The 16,209-nt window shown below is 45.6% G+C and overlaps 1 protein-coding gene across 6 annotated transcripts in view; it reads left to right on the top strand.

Annotated features, from left to right (window-relative positions):
- The window catches only part of ADAM22 (ADAM metallopeptidase domain 22), a 281,199-nt gene that overhangs the window by 45,276 nt on the left and 219,714 nt on the right, over positions 1–16,209 (top strand). For all 6 annotated transcript variants that reach the window (XM_040434533.1, XM_040434530.1, XM_040434531.1 and 3 more), the window contains exon 3: positions 5,229–5,305. In XM_040434533.1, the coding sequence (XP_040290467.1) occupies positions 5,229–5,305 (77 nt within the window). The remainder of the gene's footprint in view (positions 1–5,228; positions 5,306–16,209) is intronic.

The raw sequence follows: 16,209 nt of genomic DNA, 5'->3' as shown, positions 1-16,209 counted from the left end.
TTTGTTTCAGGCAGGAGACATTGGGGCTTTTTTGGGGCACTGTGGGTATATAAAAAGTCTTCAGACCCTTTCACTTTTGTCACATTTTTTTATGTTCTTTGTGCTAAAATAAAATAAAAAATAAAGTTTTCCCATTTATTCTGTACTTAACAACCCATAGCAAGAAAGTGAGAATAGAATGTTATAAATCTTTTTAATTTAATAATTTATTGAAGAGAAAAAAACTAAAGTCTTGCATTGACATAAGTATTCAGACCCTTCACTCAGGACTTAGTTGAAGCCCCTTTGGCAGTGACTACAGCCTCCAGTCTTCTTGGGCAGGATATTACAAGGTTTACACCTGGATTTGGGGATTTTCTGCCATTCTTCTCTGCAGATCCTCTTTAAGCTCTGTCAGGTTAGATGAGAACGTCAGTGGACAGCCATTTTCAGGTCTCTGCAGAGATGTTCGATTGGGTTCAAGTCAGGTCTCTGGCTGGGCCACTCAAGGACATTCACAGAGTTGTCCCTAAGCCGCTCCTGTGTTGTCTTGGTTGTGTGCTTAGGGTCATTGTATTGTTGAACCTTTGTCCCAGTCCGAGATCTAGAGTATTCTGGATTGGGTTTTCATTAAGAATATCTCTGTACTTTGCTCTATTCAGCTTTTCCTCAACCCTGACCAGTCTCCCTGTCCCAGCCTCTGACAAATACCCCACAGCATGATGATGCCACCACCATGCTTCACTGTAGGGATAGTATTGGGAAGGTGATGAGCAGGGCCTGGTTTCCTCCAGACATGATGCTTAGAATTGAGGCTAAAAAGTTCAACCTCGCGTTCAGCAGACCAGAGAATCTAGGTTCTCAGTCTGAGAGTCCTTTAGGTGCTTTTCTGCTAACTCCAGGCGGCTTTCAAGTGTCTTTTACTGAGAAGAGGCTTCTTTCTGGCTACTCTGCCAAAAAGCATAGACTGGTGAAGTGCTGCAGTGATGGTTAACCTTCTGGAAGTTTCTCCCATCTTCACACAGGGTCTTTGGAGCTCAGCCAGAGTGACAATTGGGTTCTTGGTCACCTCTCTGACCAAGGCTCTTCTCCCCCGATTAGTTAGTTTAGAGGGGCGGTCAGCTCCAGGAAAAGTCCTGGTTGTTCCAAACTTCTTCAATTTAAGAATTATGGAGGCTACTGTGCTCTTGGGAACTTTCAGTGCAGCAGCGATAGGCCTTGAATATCCTAGATGGGTCAACCGTTTATACAATATTGTAATGTACTAGGAGTCCCCATTGATCATGCTGTGGTCACTCTTCACCCCGACAATTAAACTTTCCTGAATAAGCCATCGTGTGTGTACATCAGGAATAACACTATTGCCCATATTTACTAATGTGAGTTCACCCAGGCCTTGTCGTAATGTAGTGTCCCACTAGGTGAAGGTGGGCACTACACAAGGGTCAATTGGTTTGCGTGTTACTTCTACTCACAAGGAACAGGGATCTTATATTTAACTATGCATCTAATGTATTTTATATGTGTTTTTATATGCAATGTTTCCCCTGTGTTAATGCTTAGCAGGCCTAGTTGGGTGTAATTAGACATCCTAGACGCTAGAGGGAGATAGGGAGCCCCTAGTATAAATGTTCAGGCCCAGACAGGGAGGAGAGAGTTCATAGTCAGGAGTCTGTGGAGACAGAAGTGAGAAGGCACCAGCCAGAGCTATGCTGAGGGCCTCCTCCTGACATGCAGCTTGATAGCCCTGGCTGCTAGCTATGACCAGGAGGCTAGTGCAGAACCCTAGCCTACCTGCGGATCAAGTGAGCCCTAGTTAGCTCAGAAGACACCCCAGTAGAAGGACAGGACCTCCTGGGAGAAAACCTGCAGTTACCCTCAAGTCAAGCAGAGACAGTGTCATCAGCTCAGATAAGTAAGCTAATGGGCAGAGGAACTATAAAGTGAGAGCAAGAATCCATACGGGAGGAAGATATAGTTTACCAAGGATTTAAGCCAGCATTTAGGCATCCGGGCCTTGAGATAGAAACCAGACAGGAGTTCTAAAGAACAGCGTACACTATTTCTGAGGAAAGGTACAACCTGATTCTGAGTGTGTTGTGGATTACCCTCTGAGTATCTTGCACAGAATTATACCTGCCAGTATTTGTATTGAAGCCTGCTTGTGAAGCACTTGATATAAGGGACTGCATTACCATCTTGATGTACAAAGTTGGACTGTTTTAAGTAAAGCAATGTTTGGTTCACTATACCACCTGTGTACCTCACTTATTCCTACTATAAATCGGTGTGCCACCGTTACAGGCACTGGCATCACGAAAACTTAAAAGGGACCTTGCTTCAGGCACTCTAAACACCTGCAACATCCAGGGCACCTCACACAACATCAGGCCTGGTCCCTACATAACGAGTGTGCCCCAGAGGAACTCTTGTCTACCTCTCATTCACTGCCGCATGCCTGCCCAGGGTTCTCCAACACAGTGAGTAACCCTCGATTGCCCATAACCGTGACCTCACTTCGCAATACCCTGCAGGTCTGGCGTGCTGCAGTAATTTGCACCAAAAGTCAGCTCAGTTTGCTGAAGATTAGTGGAATTTGGCACATTTCTGGTGCAGTTTTGGCACATCTAGTTTTAGAAAAAATCACTGTGCCTAGCTCAACAAAGGCTTACCAGAAAAAAATGTAGCTTGTTAGAAAGGGGCCTGGCCTTAGATCCAACATTTGGAACCAAAATTGACGCACAATTCTGTAATAAAATATTGTTAAGGAATAAACCAACCAATAGTTAGCATAAAAGACAAAAGCGTCTGGCTAATGCAATATAACTCCAATCACTTTTACTGTGCTGCAATGTAGCATAGTGAATGGGCAATCTTTGGTCGTGTGACTGGTATTGCGGCCAAGATCACCATGTACTGTAGCTCAATCCAGCTCATTCCTCCTTCCCGCTCCCTTCTCCATATACTGTACTTCTAATCCTTCAGAATTTGGAGGGAATATTCGTTTAGGAAAGGTGGGGAACTGTTAAGTGGAGAACAAGGTATTTTTATATAGTAAGGAATATTATAAAGTCTCTTATGTTCACCTGTACTGTTTCTTTATGCAAAGTTTTGTGTACAGTACAGTAACCATTTAAAGAGTCATATGGCTGGGATCAGAGGTTCCTCCGATCCCGTCTATCCATCCATAAGTTTGTGCAGAACTTAAAGGGGTGTTCCCATTTCAGCCATTCATAGATAAGAACAGAATACCCTTCTTAAGCAATGGCTAGTGTAGGCTGTGCTATGATGTTTCCATTGCTCCTGAGCGGTTTCCATAGTTCTCATGCACTTCTAAGACTGTTTCAATAACTCTACCATCCCTGGCTGCTACATAAGGTGGTTTTCCGATTTCAGCCATGAATGGTTTAGATGGGAATACCGCTTAAAGGTGCCCAAACACATGAAATGAAAGTTGGGGGAAATGAACGATTTCGGCTATTTTGGTTGACCATAATTTAAAAAATTAAAACGAACAATGATTTGTGATGGCCAATGGCAGACTTCTGTCTACTAGAAATGATTAAAAATTTCAACTGGAAACTACATGATTATTTGAATTTGACGAATTATTCTCTATTCTGCTCAAGGAGCAGGGAGCCTGTTTTTTGGTTGATCAGTTTAGTCTGGCATGTTGTTGGTAGGATTGTTCATATGAAGGTTTCCACGGACAAATGATCAACCGCAATGCATTTGATTATTATCTCGTGTATGCCCGGCTTTATTTTAAGGTGCAGTAAAAACAAGGTGCTGTAGAGTAAGGTCCCTTAAAGAGGTTGTCCCATCTGGGACATTGATGGTATATTGCTAGGATATGTCATCAATATCAGATAGGTGCGGGTCCCACCTCTGGGACCTGCTTCTATGTCCAACTCGGGACCCTAAAGTGAACAGAGAGCAAGCACGCATGTGCATCCACCCTCTGTTCACTGCCATGGGAGTTCCGAAAATAACTTCGGCTATTTCCCAGTCCCATAGCGGTGAATGGAGAGGTGGCCGAGCTTGTGCGATGTGCCCTCCATTCACTGCTATGTCTTCTGAAAATAGTTTTATACTTATGACCTATTCTCTGGACAACCAGGACCCCACCGATCAGCTGTTTTGAGAAGGCTCACCAACATTGTATAGTGGTTGTGCTTGGTATCGCGGCTCAGACCCATTCACTTCAATAGGGCTGAGCTGTGCCCCCTAGGCCATGTGGCCGATGAACGTGACTTTTGATGGCCCAGGTAAACTGTGAACGTGACTTCTCAAACAGCTGATCAGCAGGGGTCCTGGGTGTCAGACCCCCACCGATCAGATACGGATGACCTTTAAAGACGATATCTCGGAAAACCCCTTAAAGCGTGCCTAGACAGCTGTTTTTGGAACGCCAATAGCCATGAATGGCGAGCTCGCTGCACATGCGCGGTGCAATCTTTCACTTTGGGGGCCCTGTTCTCTAGATAGGACATAGGACATAGCCCTATGCCATCAATGTCCCAGATGTGACTAACCCTTTAATGACCACCTTTAAAAGAAACAAGACCTATATATGTAAATTTTTTTATTATGTATAAATGTATAAACTGCAACAAAATAGAAACATTTCCCAAAACATTAAACAGTCCATAACTATCAGCTAGAGTCAAAAACAGCACACATTTTTTTAGTAGTTTGCTATAATATATCGGTCAAGGCAATATAGCTCACAGTGCATTGTCTACACTGGATACAATGCTGTACTGTCTATAGAAATCAGGAAGGTCGTTTGTGTCTCCATTATGTCCCGTCTAAGGTACGGCCAAACCACTAGGTTTCCTGATGCAGTTTTGGAAGCCAAAACCAGGAATGAGTTCAGAAAAGAGGAGAAGTCGTAACTGTCCTTTTATACTTTTTCTCCATTTATGATCCACTCCTGATTTTCACTTCCAAAACTGCACCAGGAAATCCGAACATGTGGCCGTACTCTTAAAATATAAGATACATAGTTACAAAATTAAAAACATATGTATAAACCCATTATTTGTCTGGTCTGAACCTAATAAATGACACTAAAATGAGATGCACGAGACATTTCCATTAGTACCACCCCCGCAGCCACCAGATATTGGCCCTGGGACATTGACCTGAAGAAACGTAATGTAATGCACTCGGTTGAGAACAAGAACTGTCTGTAATTTTGTTCTCTTGCTCCCATCATTAATTCTCATTATATTCTTCTCTTTCAGTCCACCCACATTGCACAAGTCAGCTTCCAAATAGATGCGTTTGGGTCGTCGTTCATCTTGGATGTTGAGCTGAACCAGTGAGTATTATTATCACTGTGTTTACTTACTGAGATTGCAAAAAAAAAAAAAAAAGTAGTCAATGTAACAGTTGTCAGATTGTGGACGAAATCGATGGGATTCACTGGCAAAGTCCTTCATGTCTTAGAGCAGGGATGCCCAACCTGTGGCCCTCCAGCTGTTGTAAAACTACAACTCCCACAAATCCCTACTGTAGACTGATGGCAGTGGGCTGTCCAGGCATGCTGGGAGTTGCAACATCTGGAGGGCCGCAGGTTGATCATCCCTGTCTTAGAGGTTTTCGACAACAGCAAAGTAAAGGTGGCCATTGTATTAGTCAATCATCCCATGGCCAAAATCTACTGGGATCAGCCAAACATCTCATGTGCATGGGGGAAGTCATGAATTTCTCCTGGTAGAGAAGGATCAGGCTGTTGGATTTCAATATGCCCAATCCTTTGTTCTCATGGGAGAGAGACTGCAGATGTGTCTGGCAGTGCTTATAAGAACACTTGGTCGGTACTGTGTGCCTCTTATCTCAGGGAAACCATTACTATTAGACTGGCAATAATCCAACCTGTCTGATCCATTTTTGGAGCTGTTGGGAGACTCTGGTTTGGGGTTTATTAAGGCTTCCTTGATAGCTAGGGTGGTCTGGCGTAAGTGGCGTATACAACGTATATATATATTTATGTAGCAATAGTGGTTAATTATAGTATTTTTGTCTAAGGTTTGGAGATTATATAGTGTCCCTGGTGGTCTGGGACACTATATAATAGATAAATAGAGATTTGAGGTTGATGACCTTCATCAGGCTCATCAAAAGAGTGAATACTTTCCATGTGTGTTGGGGACCAGGGAAATAAGAGCAAGAAAATGCAGAGTATACAGACAGGAAAGCAGTGTAACATTTCCAGAGAGACTACTGCTGCCTGCTCTGGCTTTAATATCTATGGAACATGTAGACATACAGGTGCATCTCAATAAATCTGAATATCATCAAAAAGTTACGGTATTTTTCGGACTATAAGATGCACCAGACTATAAGACACACCTAGGAATTGGAGGAGGAAAATAAGAAAAAAATATATTTTCCATCAGACCTCAGAGCAGACCCCCAAATCAGAGCTCCATTCTTCATAGGACCTCAGATCAGACCATTATCAGACCTCAGATCAGACCCCAACCATCATAAGCCTCCATCAGCCTCCCATCAGACCCCCGTCTTCATCTGAGTTCAAACCCTCATTAGACCCCCCCCAGCCTCCATTAGCATCAGATCAGCCCCATCAGCCTCAGATCCGACCCCATTTTCCATCAGACTTAGATCAGACCCCCAATCAGACCCTGTCAGTCTCAGATCGCACCCCCCAGCCCCACTCAGCCTTAGATCGCACCCAAAGCCCCATCAGCCTCAGATCGGACATTACAAAAGAAAATAAAAAAAACTTCACTTGCTCCAGAAGGCGCCACAGATCCAGACACACTGCTTCATCGCTTCTTCCGGGTCTTGATGTGTACTGTGACCTGATGGCGCACAACGTCAGGTCATAGTGCACGCCTATTTGAACGGTGAGGGCACAGTGGAACCCAGAAGACCAGGGAAAGTGAGCATTTGGACTATAAGACAATACCACTCCCCCCCCCCCCATTGTTTGGGAAAAATAGTGCGTCTTATAGTCCAGAAATATGGTAATTCAATTCAAAAAGTGAAACTCATACATTCTATAGATTACACACAGTGATCTATTTGACGCGTTATTTATTTTAGTGTTGATGATTACGGCTTACAGCTAATGAAAACCCATGAGTCAGTATCTCATAAAATTAGAATGTTATATAAAACCAATAAAAATTATATTTAATACATAAATGTTAGCCTACTCAAAAGTCTGTCCCAGTTGTGGCTCCTTTTGCATGAACTACTGCATCAATGCGGCGTGGCATGGAGGCGATCAGCCTGTGACACTGCTGAGGTGTTATGGCAGCCCAGGTTGCTTTGATATTGGCCTTCGGCTCATCTGCATTGTTGGCTCTGGTGTCTCTCATATTTCTCTTGACAATATCCCATAGACCTCTTGACAATATCCCATAGATTCTCTATGGGGTTTAGCTCAGGCGAGTTTCCTGGCAGTCAAGCACAGTTATACCGTGGTTATTACACCAGGTATTGGCACTGTTGGCAGTGTTGGCAGGTGCCAAGTCCTGCTGGAAAATCAGCATTCTTCATAGGACCTCAGATCAGACCCTCATCAGACCTCAGATCAGACCCCAACCTCAATCAGCCTCCACCAGCCTCCCATCAGAAACAGTTCCCCTGAAAATACTGGTACCACATAGATAGTGAGCCAATACAAAAAATACCCTCTTACCTTTCAGATAAGACCGCCATATCAAACCTCAGATGAGACCCCCCCATCTCAGACCAGATCTTCTTTAGACGTCTATGTCAGATCCCATATCAGACCTCCATGTCAGAAACCCCCCCATCTCAGACCAAACCCCCCATATATCAGACCTCAGACCAGACCCCCATTAGACCTCTCAGACCCCCATATCAGACCTCAGACCAGACCTACAGACCTACATATCAGACCCCATTAGATTTCCAGACCCCCATATGAGACCTCAGACTGGACCGCCATACAATACCCCCATTAGACGTCCAGACCCCCATATCAGACCCCCATTAGACCTCCAGACCCTCATATCAGACCTCAAAACAGACCCCCATACCGCTGTATCAAACCCCCATTAGACCTCCAGACCCCCCCCCCCCCATATCAGAACTCCAGACCCCCCATATCAGGCCTCAGACCTCCAGATTCCCCATATCAGGCTTCAGACCCCCCAATATCAGACCTCCAGACCCCCCATATCAGGCCTCAGACCCCCCAATCAGACCTTCAGACTCCCCATATTAGACCTCAGACCCCAATATCAGGCCTCAGAACCCTCATCAGACCTCCAGACCCCCCATATCAGGCCTCAGTCCCCCAGTCAGACCTCCAATATCAGGCCTCAGACCCCTCATCAGACCTCCAGACCCCCCAATATCAGGCCCCAGATCCCCAATATCAGGCCTCAGGCCTCAGATCAGACTTAAAAATAAATAATTAACTTATCTCTCCTGCTCTACCACTCCTTTCCAGGTCCGGCGGTCTCCCGTTCTTTTCTCTTCTCAGGGCCTGCGCTGTAGTCACCTGACTTCCTGCAGCGTCAGGTCAGAGTGCGATCTGTACGTCCTGGCACTCCAGGCAGCCGGGACAAGCAGCGCGGGACCTGAGAAGAGCAAGCAGGAGGAGGGGTAAGTACAGCGCTCACAGCACTTGCAGCCAGCCAGTCGCAGGAGGAACACGAGAGGTGCACGGTGGACCGATGAGGGGCCAAATAATATAACACACAGTTCATCAGTTTACTCACGGTTAGCAGAAAGCCTCCCTGGGCTGGCAGCACAGTGTTGAGGTGGACAGCATGAAATCCTCCGGGGCATGCTCTGTGGTAGGAAGCATCAGCCAAGATGGTGGTTGAGGTGCCCTTGATGTTAATGGTGCTTAGGGTGCTTGTTGCGGCTGAGTGCTTTGATGGTTTTTGTCGTGACGCCAGTACCGTTAATGGTGGTACAACCATAGGTAGTAATAATGAGGTAGACAGTGGTAAGATGCAACTCGCAACTTTTACTTTGGATGTCTTTCAGTTGCAGTAGTACAAATATGCAGTCTTTAGATGATACAGAGATAATTCTGCAAATCCACTGTTTAAAGCTTGTCAGGTTTTTGGTGGGTTTTGGAGCAGTGGGTTAGGTGTACCTGGTTCCTTTAGATGCCCTAGATCCTATTCCTTGTCTTTCCCTACAAGCTGAATATTTGTAGACAGGAAAACTCAACTATCCCTTAGAAGGTTGGTGTGGCTGCCCGAAGCTAATAAACCTCCACCGTGCAAAGGTGTCTGTGGCCCTCAATAATGGCTCTTATCACCAATTAATTCCTAGGAATGCTTGTTTCTTTTCCAAGGAGGCAAACTCTTCTCCTACTGGTCAGAGATGCAAGTCTATAGTCCGGCTACAGAAGGAAAACGCTCTTCTGCGCCTAAATATCTGAGTAAACACCTTCTAGCGAAGTTGGCTCCACTCACTAATCTGTGTTGAGAAGTCTTCACTCTATCTTTCCTCCCACTAACTGGATCTGACTACCTCAGATTTGCTCACTTCTGAACTACATCCTCTCGTCTCCACCACTCTCAACTCCTTCCTGGTCTCAACTGACTAACTAGGCCTGACCTGAATATATACTGCTCAAAAAAATAAAGGGAACACAAAAATAACACATCCTAGATCTGAGTTAATTAAATATTCTTAATACTTTGTTCTTTACATAGTTGAATGTGCTGACAACAAAATCACACAAAAATTAAAAATGGAAATCAAATTTTTCAACCCATGGAGGTCTGGATTTGGAGTCACACTCAAAATTAAAGTGGAAAAACACACTACAGGCTGATCCAACTTTGATGTAATGTCCTTCAAACAAGTCAAAATGAGGCTCAGTAGTGTGTGTGGCCTCCACGTGCCTGTATGACCTCCCTACAACGCCTGTGCATGCTCCTGATGAGGTGGCGGACGGTCTCCTGAGGGATCTCCTCCCAGACCTGGACTAAAGCATCTGCCAACTCCTGGACAGTCTGTGGTGCAACGTGATGTTGGTGGATAGAGCGAGACATGATGTCCCAGATGTGCTCAATTGGATTCAGGTCTGGGGAACGGGCGGGCCAGTCCATAGCATCAATGCCTTTCGTCTTGCAGGAACTGCTGACACACTCCAGCCACATGAGGTCTAGCATTGTCTTGCATTAGGAGGAACCCAGGGCCAACCGCACCAGCATATGGTCTCACAAGGGGTCTGAGGATCTCATCTCGGTACCTAATGGCAGTCAGGCTACCTCTGGCGAGCACATGGAGGGCTGTGCGGCCCTCCAAAGAAATGCCACCCCACACCATTACTGACCCAATGCCAAACCGTTCATGCTGGAGGATGTTGCAGGCAGCAGAACGTTCTCCATGGCGCCTCAAGACTCTGTCACGTCTGTCACATGTGCTCAGTGTGAACCTGCTTTCATCTGTGAAGAGCACAGGGCGCCAGTGGCGAATTTGCCAATCTTGGTGTTCTCTGGCAAATGCCAAACGTCCTGCACGGTGTTGGGCTGTAAGCACAACCCCCACCTGTGGACGTCGGGCCCTCATATCACCCTCATGGAGTCTGTTTCTGACCGTTTGAGCAGACACTTGCACATTTGTGGCCTGCTGGAGGTCATTTTGCAGGGCTCTGGCAGTGCTCCTCCTTTTCCTCCTTGCACAAAGGCGGAGGTATCGGTCCTGCTGAGGAATGTTTCCCTCCTACGGCCTCCTCCACGTCTCCTGATGTACTGGCCTGTCTCCTGGTAGCGCCTCCATGCTCTGGACACTACGCTGACAGACACAGCAAACCTTCTTGCCACAGCTCGCATTGATGTGCCATCCTGGATAAGCTGCACTACCTGAGCCACTTGTGTGGGTTGTAGACTCCGTCTCATGCTACCACTAGAGTGAAAGCACCGCCAGCATTCAAAAGTGACCAAAACATCAGCCAGGAAGCATAGGAACTGAGAAGTGGTCTGTGCTCACCACCTGCAGAACCACTCCTTTATTGGGGGTGTCTTGCTAATTGCCTATAATTTCCACCTGTTGTCTATCCCATTTGCACAACAGCATGTGAAATTGATTGTCACTCAGTGTTGCTTCCTAAGTGGACAGTTTGATTTCACAGAAGTGTGATTGACTTGGAGTTACATTGTGTTGTTTAAGTGTTCCCTTTATTTTTTTGAGCAGCGTATATAAGACCTAAGCTCTATCCCCATCTAGTGGTGGGATGTGCAAATTGCACCTAATAGGCCTGTTAACAGGGATTTTGCAGTCACACAAATGCAAAATTATACATGACAACCTAATATTCTCAATAATATAAAAAAGTGCTTTTTAAGCAGTGCCCACACACACGTAGTGGGACGCTGCACACTTCACTCCCCCACCTCCTGCATACTAGTGAGTGCTTTCATAATGGAAGCGTTCACTAGTATTCCCTTTTGTAAGATGCTTTGCATTCTTATCTCACCTCATGGCAAAAGCGGGCCTGGACAGTTGTAGCCCATGTCCTGGATACGTCTGTGTGTGGCGGCTCTTGAAGCCCTGATTCCAGCCACAGTCCACTCCTTGTGAATCTCCCCCAAATTCTTGAATGGCCTTTTCTTGGCAATCCTTTCAAGGCTTTGTTGTCTGTGCACCTTTTTCTACCACACTTTTTTCCTTCCGCTCAACTTTCCATTAATATGCCTGGATACAGCACTCTGTGAACACCCAGCATCTTTAGAAATGACCTTTTGTGGCTTCCAATCCTTATGGAGGGTGTCAATTACTGTCTTCTGGACAATTGTCAAGTCAGCAGTCTTCCTCGTGATTGGGTAGCGTACAGACAAGACTGAGGGACCATTTAAACTAGGATTAGGAAACCTTTTCAAGTGTTTTGTGATGATTAGCTGATTAGAGTGACACAATATTGAACTTTTTCCCGATATTCTAATTTTCTAAGATACTGACTTTTGGGTTTTTATTAGCTGTAAGCCATAATCATCAACATTAAAGGGAACCTGTCACCGGGATTTTGTGTATAGAGCTGAGGACATGGGTTGCTAGATGGCCGCTAGCACATCCGCAATACCCAGTCCCCATAGCTCTATGTGCTTTTATTGTGTAAAAAAAAGGATTTGATACATATGCAAATTAACCTGAGATGAGTCCTGTACGTGAGATGAGTCAGGGACAGGAATCATCTCAGGTTAATTTGCATATGTATCAAATCCTTTTTTTTACACAATAAAAGCACATAGAGCTATGGGGACTGGGTATTGCAGATGTGCTAGCGGCCATCTAGCAACCCATGTCCTCAGCTCTTTACACAAAATTCCGGTGACAGGTTCCCTTTAAAATAAATAAATTCTTGAAATAGATCACACTGTGTGTAATGAATCTATAGAATATAAGAGTTTAACTTTATGAATTGAATTACTGAAATAAATTAACTTTTTGATATTTTAATTTATTGAGATGCAACTATTTAAAAGAATTTTCTTTACCAAGGAAGGATCACGATGTCATCTGAATTTAAGGTTAAAGGAGGTAATTTCTCTTTGTTCTTATATAAGAAGAGACAACACACTGGCTGGAGGTGCAGCAGATTGTCTGCGGTATATTGTCAAAGTTGAGTTTATATAGACAATCTTAAGGCATAGTGAAACTGGTTTGAACTAGTTTTAACAACATATTCACAGTTTGAAAGACCTATGGAAAAAGTTACAGACATTGGGGGTAATTTATCAAAAAGTGCCTGAGAACAAGATCTGTTCCAGCTGTCCACTGTTATGCTTGTCTCTAGTTGTCTCTTTATTGCATAGACCAGGCCCCTGCACATACATCAAGTAATTACAATAAAGTATATTCTAGAAAACACAGAGTAAATTAAAAATTTTGCCAACATTCCCCCCCTTTTATACATTTATCATTCGAGTTTTCTGTAAGACCTCGAGGACAGGTTCTATCCTTGAGTTTTCACCAGTCTTTTCATATTTCAGAATCTCGATCATTATCATGGGATATCTCCAAGTCATTGTATATATCTTCAACTTTAATTTCTTGATACATAGTTGTAGTAATAGAAGTGTCAATACGTTTTTGAATCAGTCCTCTTATACAGGGAATAAATACAACAACATCAACAACGTCATCCACACGGCTGCCACTGTTGTCAGAGAGATCCATAAACTGGATATAAGGGTGCTCCACTTCCCGAACCATCCTTCAAGCCAATTCGAAAAATCATCATCTATCCCTGAGTTCTCCGACAATTCCTCAGATAGGGATGTGAGTCCTTCCAATGCTTTGGCAATGCTGCCATCAGGAGCTGTATTATTGGGAATAAAAGTGCAACAGAAACTACCAAACATTTTACAGACACCTCCTCTCTCAGCTAGTAACATATTTAGGGCCATCCTGTTCTGCCATGCCATCAGAGAAGTAGGACCCAGTTGGTCTGCTATGCCCTTTATCGCATCTCTCGTATAATTAACAAACCTTTTGTTGATTATAATAAATATAATTAATCCAGTCGACATTCTTATTTACTGTTACCCACCAAAAGAATACAGATTCAAACCCTGCTGCAATCAGATTTTGGGCCTTAACTGCTTCCCGACCGCCTAACGCAGGGATGCGTCCTGGCGGCGGTCGATTCATTCCTCCTTGACGCATATACGCGTCATTTCGCGAGACGCGAGATTTCCTGTGAACGATCGTTCGCTGGCAGGCTGTAGATGCGATTTTTTTTTAACCCCTAACAGGTATATGAGACGCTGTTTTGATAACAGCGTCTAATATACCTGCTACCTGGTCCTCTGGTGGTTCCTTTTGCTTGGATCGACCACCAGAGGACACAGGCAGCTCTGTAATAAGTAGCACCAAGCACCACACTACACTACACCCCCCCTGTCACTTATTAACCCCTTATTAACCCCTGATCACCCCATATAGACTCCCTGATCACCCCCCTGTCATTGATCACCCCCCTGTAAGGCTCCATTCAGACGTCCGTATGTGTTTTACGGATCCACGGATCCATGGATCGGATCCGCAAAACACATACGGATGTCTGAATGGAGCCTTACAGGGGGGTGATCAATGACAGGGGGGTGATCACCCCATATAGACTCCCTGATCACCCCCCTGTCATTGATCACCCCCCTGTAAGGCTCCATTTAGACGTCCGTATGCGTTTTGCGGATCCGATCCATGAATCCGTGGATCCGCAAAACACATACGGACCTCTGAATGGAGCCTTACAGGGGGGTGATCAATGACGGGGGGGGTGATCAGGGAGTCTATATGGGGTGATCACCCCCCTGTAAGGCTCCATTCAGACGTCCGTATGTGTTTTGCGGATCCGCGAAACATGGACACTGCAGATCCGCAAAACGCATACGGACGTCTGAATGGAGCCTTACAGGAGGGTGATCAATGACAGGAGGTGATCACCCCATATAGACTCCCTGATCACCCCCCTGTCATTGATCACCCCCCTGTAAGGCTCCATTCAGATATTTTTTGGGCACAAGTTAGCGGAAATAGATTTTATTTTTTTCCCCTCACCCATGACGGCACCCTGTGCGACTCAGGACCTCCCATCAGGACAGGAAACCTGAGAAGATAAAAAGGACACACCTCCACACAACACCAGTTCAGGTTTCCTGTCCTCCGGATGGGAGATCCTGAGAAGCAGCACTGCTGAAGACGTACCTCCAAGACACCGGAGCTGGGGAAGGTCTGTGGCTGAGTGCCGTGGGAAGTCCTATCCCTGGGGAGCGGTAGTTCTGTGGCCGTGCCGGAAGCCGCTCCCCATAAGTCTGCCTGCGCTTGCCCTCTCTCCGGCCCTGCGGGGAGCCGCTGTGGCCGTGTCCAGGCGGCTCCCCATGCTCTTCCTCGCTCTGCCCAGTTCCAAGATGGCGCCCGCGCGTCCGTGCGCTTATGCGCATGCGCGGGGCCGTCTCCTGGAGATGACATCGGGGGGGGCGGGGCTTAGCCCGTGCAGGACCCGGAAGTAGAGGCCGGAGCGCGTCCTTTAAAATACAAATACGGCGGCAGGTTCAGGCAGCCAGCTGGGGCACAATTTGGATGTGCCACGTAGCGATCCTGGGCAATCATGTCGGAGCCTACAGAAGGACGCGCTGAACCCCAGGAACCCTTGAGGCCTGCAAGTCCGGTACCGGTCTGAGGATGGGGAAAAAAAAGGAAAAGCTTCAGGGTGAGAGCGTTCCTTTTTATTCTAATATGGTGTTTCTTATGATTGTTTTTAGATCCCTAAACCACCTAAAAAATCATCTTCTAAGACAAGACACAAGGAATGTGCGGAGTGTAAAGTGCCCCTATCTGCATCTTATCAGAAGGCGTTATGCTCAGCGTGTATAGATAATCTGGTAGCAGAGCAATCCCAGACCCTTACTAAATCCATGAAATCTATTATTAAGGCGTCCTTTAAAGCATTCAGTAAGAGCCGTGCCAGGTCCCCAGATAAACCAGGAAAGGATACAGAGTACGACAGTATTGAGTTGGACTCTTCCGAAGATGGCGGAGAATCCGGACAACTATTGTCTAGTGATTCGGACTCCTCGGATGAAGATTATTCAGGGAGATCCTTCTTTTCCCCAGAGGACACGCAGCCGTTATTAAAAGCGGTCAGAGCAACCATGCAATTAGAAGAAGTTAAGCAGACCAGATCAGTTGCGGACCAGGCCTTTCAGGCATTAGGCCCTAAAAAACATCGGGTCTTCCCTATTCATGATAACATGCAAGCGATCATCAATAGAGAATGGAAGAATCCTGATAGAAAGTTTTTCTTACCCTCCTCGGTGAAAAGGAAATATCCTTATGAAGAGAAAGTTTCCTCCAGCTGGGATAGGGCTCCTACGGTAGATGCTCCAGTCGCTAAGATAGCTAAGAGATCTGCCCTCCCCTTTGATGATCTGGGTTGCCTGTCGGACCCATTAGATAAGAAAGCAGATATATACCTTAAACGGGCATGGGAAACTTCCGCTACTTGTCTTAGACCCGCAGTGGCAGCCACTTGGGTATCCCGGTCCTTAAGATTGTGGATTGAACAGCTAGAGAAACATCTGAGGGAAAAAAAGCCCAGGGAGGAAATCTTAGCTTCTCTTCCCACCTTTGCTAAAGCGGCAGATTTTTTAACGGATGCTTCTACGGATGTTATGCGCTTTGCTGCCAAGTCCTCAGCTATGACAAATGCGGCTAGAAGAGCCATTTGGCTTAGGTCATGGAAGGGTGACCAGG

Source organism: Bufo bufo, chromosome 5 (genome assembly GCF_905171765.1).
Source record: "Bufo bufo chromosome 5, aBufBuf1.1, whole genome shotgun sequence".
Classification (NCBI taxonomy): Eukaryota; Metazoa; Chordata; class Amphibia; order Anura; family Bufonidae; genus Bufo; species Bufo bufo.
This window is presented reverse-complemented; position numbering and strand designations above follow the sequence as displayed.